The 6,444-nt window shown below is 55.0% G+C and overlaps 1 protein-coding gene across 3 annotated transcripts in view; it reads left to right on the top strand.

Moving 5' to 3' along the window:
* LOC100543496 (keratin, type I cytoskeletal 14) overlaps positions 1 to 3,559 on the top strand; it is a 5,363-nt gene extending 1,804 nt beyond the window's left edge. The window contains exons 1-8 of one of the 3 annotated variants that reach the window (XM_019623463.2): positions 7 to 184; positions 1,190 to 1,272; positions 1,690 to 1,846; positions 1,982 to 2,143; positions 2,221 to 2,346; positions 2,430 to 2,650; positions 3,041 to 3,078; positions 3,340 to 3,559. In XM_019623463.2, coding sequence (XP_019479008.1) covers positions 14 to 184; positions 1,190 to 1,272; positions 1,690 to 1,846; positions 1,982 to 2,143; positions 2,221 to 2,346; positions 2,430 to 2,650; positions 3,041 to 3,078; positions 3,340 to 3,437 — 1,056 coding nt within the window. In that variant the 5' untranslated portion in view covers positions 7 to 13 and the 3' untranslated portion in view covers positions 3,438 to 3,559. Of the gene's footprint in view, positions 1 to 6; positions 185 to 1,189; positions 1,273 to 1,689; positions 1,847 to 1,981; positions 2,144 to 2,220; positions 2,347 to 2,429; positions 2,651 to 3,040; positions 3,079 to 3,339 lie in introns of those variants that run through there. The other 2 variants (XM_010724693.3, XM_010724692.3) reach the window with 2 other exon arrangements.
* The last annotated feature ends 2,885 nt before the right edge of the window (positions 3,560 to 6,444 follow it).

The raw sequence follows: 6,444 nt of genomic DNA, 5'->3' as shown, positions 1-6,444 counted from the left end.
CGAGAAGGAGACGATGCAGAACCTCAACGACCGCCTGGCCGCCTACCTGGACAAGGTGCGCGCCCTGGAGGATGCCAACACCGACCTGGAGGTGAAGATCAGGGAGTGGTACAAGAAGCAGGGGCCCGGCCCCGAGCGCGACTACAGCCCCTACTACCGGACCATCGAGGAGCTGCGCAGCAAGGTGGGTGCGGTGGTGCACATGGTGGGACACCCAATCAGATGTTAAGCAGACTGCTGCCTCTCATTAGCGAGCACCAACGGTGAGAGCATCTCAGATAACCTGTGCAGTGTCAGGATGGAAATTCAGAGATTTCTCAATACCAGTTCTGGTTGCATTCTTCTAGATGCAAATACAGATAATTTTCATTGGAAGAAAACGATGTGAAAAGAGATAATGCAAAAATGAAGAATTAGGGACAGGTCTGCTTTGATAATGTGCCTTTTCTTGATACTTTTAAGCCAATACTTGGGAAGCACTGTGAAGTTAAGCAAACTGTGAAGCACTGCAATGATATTTGTAAACACTGGTGTGAGATTTGTGAACATGAAGGTGGTATTTGTAAACACCCAGTCACAGACTTTGCAGACTGTTGTCCCCTGTTCCAGGGAAGGCCGCGCACAGCAGAGATGCAGGGATGCTGGCACGGGATGCAGGGAAACTCCTTCCTCTCTGTCTCCTTTGCACCAGAGCTAATGTCCTCCCAAACTCTGCCTCCAGTCTTCTCCCAGCATGCATTCTTTGCTCCTATATTTGTCATACAAACATCAGAGGCTCTAGGCACCTGTCCTCTGCAGTCTCCTCAATTTCTGCTGTCAACAAATCAAATCCATCCCAGGACCAAAGGGCACCAAGTTTGCCATGCAGGAGCTTCCTGCTGACCTTTCGGCCTACCAGCAGAGCTGCTGTGTGCTGGGGTGGGAGCGGTGATTCCTGCTTGACCCTTGCATAACCACCCTGTGCCCTGAGGCATGGGAACCAGCGCTGTTATCTCATCTCACATCTGACATGACTCCTGTGCTGCCTTTTGAAACACTTAGTGATGGAATGTTGGAAACTGAGGTCACAGAGATTTTGGAAAGCCTCAGGCTACCCCAGAACTGTCCCTGTCCCCAGAGCCTCAGTGTGCATTGCTCCCTTGGGTTCTGATGCTCATCCAGTGCTTTCTTTTCATCCTCCCCCCTCCAGGTCCTGGGGGCCACCGTTGACAATGCCAATCTCCTGCTGCAGATCGACAACGCCAGGCTGACAGCTGATGACTTCAGGACCAAGTAAGTCACATCGCCTGGAAAAAGGGAACAAGGTCTGCAGAGGTGTTTGATGAAAAGTGGGAAAAAATTCCCATTGCAGACCCTGAAAGGTAACGTGGAAACAAAGCCTTCAAAATGAAGATGTGATTTCCAAAGCAGCCAGTTACCTAAATCCTGTAGGCACTCCATATCTTCACTATTGCTTGTGTGAGCACTGGGCTTCTGCTGTGCCTTCACCTTCCATGCATGCAGCTCAGCAAAGCCCAGAGCAGCACTAAGGCCCAGTAATGACAAGGCAAGGCTGTGTTGCGGGCTGAAGTGACACTGGTTTGCCAGCTGTGACACGGTGCACAGAGCACGATGTGAGCAGCAGCCAAGGGGCTCTGCCCCAACCAGATGTGATCTCAGCATACTTTGTCACTGCTGTTGTGTCGCCAGGTTTGAGACGGAGCAGGCCCTGCGCCTGAGCGTGGAGTCCGACATCAACGGGCTGCGCAGGGTGCTGGACGAGCTGACCCTGTCCAGGGCCGACCTGGAGATGCAGATCGAGAACCTGAAGGAGGAGCTGGCCTACCTGAAGAAGAACCACGAGGAGGTGAGCGCTCTTAGCGCCGGCACCCACCGGGTCTGTGACGCGTAGCCAGGGCAGAGGGGGTCAGGCACGGGGTGCGGGGCCATCTGCAGTTAGGGCTGTCAGTCCTGTGTGTATCACGCATTTCCTTTTGCCCAGGAAATGAACGCGCTGCGCGGACAGGTGGGAGGAGAGATCAGCGTGGAGATGGACGCGGCTCCCGGCATTGACCTCACCAAGATCCTGGCCGAGATGCGGGAGCAGTACGAGAGCCTGGCAGAGAAGAACCGCAGGGACGCCGAGCAGTGGTTCTTCAGCAAGGTGAGCTCGACGCCCGCGGCTGCGTGGCCACGGCTGTGCCCACGCCGGGCTGTGACGCGCGGCTCGGCTTCTTGCAGACGGAGGAGCTGAACCGCGAGGTGGCCATCAACACGGAGCAGCTGCAGAGCGGCAAGACGGAGATCACGGAGCTGCGCCGCACCATCCAGAGCCTGGAGATCGACCTGCAGTCCCAGCTCAGCACGGTATGCGGGGCCGCTGCCTGCCGGCGTGGGGACGGGGCCCTTCCCCGCCGCCCCCCTGAGCCCGTCCTCTCCTCCGCACGCAGAAAGCGGCACTGGAGGGCACCCTGGCCGACACCGAGGCGCGCTACGGCACCCAGCTCGCCCAGCTGCAGGCGCTGATCACCAGCGTGGAGGAGCAGCTGGCCGAGCTGCGCTGCGACATGGAGCGCCAGAACCACGAGTACCGGGTGCTGCTGGACGTCAAGTGCCGCCTGGAGCAGGAGATCGCCACGTACCGCCGGCTGCTGGAGGGCGAGGACGCACAGTGCGTGGGGTTTGCGTGGGCAGCGCAGTGGGAGGCGATGGGATGTGGGAAGGGGCAGTGGTGCCCTGTGCTCCCTGTGCCCATGCCGTGATGCTGAGCATGCACTGGGTGTCCCTTTTTGCTGCTGCTACTGCACAGTGGGGGTCCCACAGTGCTGTGCAGCTCAGGACAGGGAGCAGGCATTGCTGGGAATGGACTGCCATCTTGCCCCAATCCCTGGCACACACCACCCCTGCACTGTCTTCCTCTGAACATGACATAAAGTGGTTTCCTGTAGCCTTATAAGCATATTCTGGTACAAGAAGAGAAGTCAGGGCTTTCAATAATGGTTTTGTCTCAATGTCTGCTCTCTTTTTTCCATTTTTGACCTTATTTCATTTCCCCCTGCAGCATGACCTCCCACTACGCCTCACAGACTGTGAAAGAAGGTGAGGACCCCTCAGATCTGAAGCACAGACTGCACCCATAGCACTTTCCTGCCACAGTCCCACGCTCTCTAACTTAATGCAATTACTATTTTATGACATTTTCAAAGTGTGAATTGGCAGGAATTGTTCTCCTAATATACCAAAAACATGTTTTCGAAGATTATCAATGTAGAGCAACTGTAATAACAGTTGTTAAGGTGTGGGTAGGAGCAAACCCTGGCACAGCACTGCCATACAGAACAGTTCCTTCTCCCCTCGCAGGGCCCGTGACCACACGCCAGATCCGCACCATCTTCGAGGAGGTGCAGGACGGGAAGGTGATCTCCTCCCGTGAGCAGATCACACAGGCTGCACTCTGAGTGCTCCACTCTGGTCCCTCAGCTTCGCTTCATGCCGCACCGCTGCAGCCCACTCCCGTCCTCTAAGCATCGTGCTGAGTGTGGGCATCAAATAAAGCTTTTGGCATTTGTGCACACCCGTGCCTCGTCTCGCTACTTGGCTGGGCCTCTCATTTATTCACCTGCTGGACACGGGGCTCTGGTGAGCACCCTGTGCAGTGCAGCCCGGGCGGCGGGGGGGCTGTGAGGGGAGGGGTTGGGCTGCAGGGGGTGATGCTCCTCTGGAAATATGGAATCCAAAGGGGCACAGCCCCTGCAGGCGGGTGAACCCTCCTGCGAGGCACTGCCCACAGCCCTGTCTGTTCCTGGAAAGCAGCTCAGACACATTCTTGGCTGCATTCTGCCACATGACCTCATAATTCACAGAATCACAGAATCACAGAGATGACTCAGAAAAGTGCTGTTCGGTGTATGTAAGAACAGAGCCAGCCGCGCAGTTTTAAGACCCCTTTCAACAAGCATCTGTGGGAAGATGAGGCAGTTCTGATTTACCAAAGCACTGAGGAATGCCGCTGTGCAGGGTGTCCAGGGGCTGCCCTGCACTGGGTGGGTTCGGTGGGGCTGCAGCAGGGGGGTGGCACAGACACAGCCCCACTCACCACCCCCCAAGGATCCCAACTGCCCCCTGGCAGAGCACTGCCAGAGGGGCTGCACGTCGATCCATCCCTGTGCTATACTTTTCTCCCAGAAAAGTGAGGCACACCCCTGCAGCTATAGAAACAGCAAACAATGGCTTGCTAACAAAATCCCATTTTAATTACACCCGCTACTGCAAATTGTGAGGTAGGTGTGGAAAGCAGATGTCGGCTGTCCCACCTCAAGCAGCAATAAGCAGCGCTGACCCTGCAGAGCTGTGGAGCAGGAGGCAGCTCCAGGCACGCCTGGCTGTGCGCTTGGGTTCCAAAAGCTCTGACTTCTCCAGCCTGAACTCCTCTGATAAAAAGACCACTTCAGAAACAGAAATGAAGGTGTGGCTTTGCAACCTTTTATGGAAGCTCTGTACAGTAATTTGATCTCTTATGAGCCCACTGAAGTCGTGTGGTTCCAGGACAGATGAAGGAGATGCGCTCTGGTCCCGCAGTTCTGGCTCCCAGGTCCTCTGTAGTCAGAGCTGCTTCTTTCACCTCTGCTTTCCTCCTTCAGTTGGACAGAAGTGCACACCTGAACAGCAGTGAAACTGCTATGATGCCACAGAATGGGCATTTTGGGGCCAGAAATATGTAAGAAATGGGCTCACAGTGTGCATGGGAATCTGACTTGTTAATAGTTGGCCTCTCCTTCAAAGGAGAACGCGATGCAAACAGCACACAGTCATTGCGGCCGTGTGTGATGGAGATCATGTTAAAAATGTATTAGAATTGTTAATTTGTTGTCTTACATCTTAATTAACAACTCATCATTTTAATTGCTGCCGTGTGGCAGTATCAAAGCATCACAGATATTTGAGCTGTGTGTGTTCTGATGGCACTCACAGCGGTTAAACGAGAGATGAAAGAAAGGCAATTCCATGCAAAGAAAGCTGTGCTGGGACAGGCACACAGCGGGCACAGCAGAGCTGCTCTCCTGAAGGGCTCTGCTGGTCAACATGTGGTTCTGCAGGAACTTCTGCTGGAGTCACTGAGTACAGATGGCAGTGGGGAGAGATGTGCTCCTTGGGGCCGTGTCGCTGCCCCCACTGCCCCCACACTGTGTCCAGTCCCAAGGAACGGGAGTCCAAGGGAACACTTCCCCCCCCGCACCCTCATGCTGCTTTCCTCACACAGGAGAAGGAATTGCATCACCCGGAGCCACTCAGCAATGTAACTTTGCTGCTTATTTCCAAACTCTCCCCCCATCATTGGCAGATGATCTAAGGAACACTTGGCTGTTGGAAGGGGCTGTTGGGGCCTGTCGGGGAGCAGTCAGACAGCTCACCATGCACACACATGAGAAATTCCTGCTCCTCCACACCCTGCACCACCGCCAGTGCCGCTCCGCTCTGTGACGCACGCAGCAGCAGCGCAGCCGGCAGCAGCGCCCTGAGCCCACCGCCCTGGGGCAGCACTGTGTGCCCACCGAGCCCTGCTGGCGCTGGGCTGTCAGCTGCAGTCCCACACGGCTCTGTCCTCCCCGGTCACAGCAGCTCGGAGCGTTCACCAAAGAGCAGCTTCACCACAAGCCATGCTGCTGCCAGCTGTGAGCTCTGTACAGTGCACAGGGACTGTAGCTCTTTTCCCTATGACCTTCAACTGCTGGATGCTGTTCTGCAGTTTCTCCTATAGCACCTCGTGGTTTTTAAGTTACTCCAGCTCACAGCCATCCCCTGCCTTTCTGGAGCACTTGCTAGGCTCCTGCTTATAAAATCACAACGGCACAGTTCCTCCTCATTGCCTTTCCATATTCCGTTCCTCCTGGGTGGTCTCTGAAGAATTAAACAAGCCCTGAAGGATGAACTCCTTTTAATGCCAGACAAAAGCCCACCTGCAGATAAGAGAGGAGAGCTGCACCTCCGTGCTGGCTGCCCAGCTCTGCACCCCGGACACAACACTGCACTGCGCGCTCTGCACGGCTGCTGCCCCATGGGACAGAGGGGCTGAGCTGCTGGGGCAGATGCAGCAGAAGAGCTGCTGAATTCCTCCACTTAAACACCGCCTGAATAGATCCATTTCAGAGGTAGCACTACAAAGGAATATTAAAATGTAGCCCTGAGCAAGGAGCCTCCTCCTTTGAATCACACCTATTTACTTGGAAACGGAAGAAGCATAAAAACGCCCTTCGTGAGATAAGAGCTTTCGAGTGAAATATGACAAAAAGCGTGAACAGAACAAAGGAAAAATGACGAATCTGGAAGTTGGCTCAGATTTTAGGAGTGATGAAAATCTTCGGGAATGCATCAGAAAAAAAAAGAAGCAGCGGCAACGCCTCCCGCGTGGGCTATAAAGGGCTGCGGGCAGGGGAAGCGCGCACTGCTGCCTGCGCTGCCAGCCCG

Source organism: Meleagris gallopavo, chromosome 29 (assembly GCF_000146605.3).
Source record: "Meleagris gallopavo isolate NT-WF06-2002-E0010 breed Aviagen turkey brand Nicholas breeding stock chromosome 29, Turkey_5.1, whole genome shotgun sequence".
In the NCBI taxonomy this organism is placed as follows: domain Eukaryota; kingdom Metazoa; phylum Chordata; class Aves; order Galliformes; family Phasianidae; genus Meleagris; species Meleagris gallopavo.
This window is presented reverse-complemented; position numbering and strand designations above follow the sequence as displayed.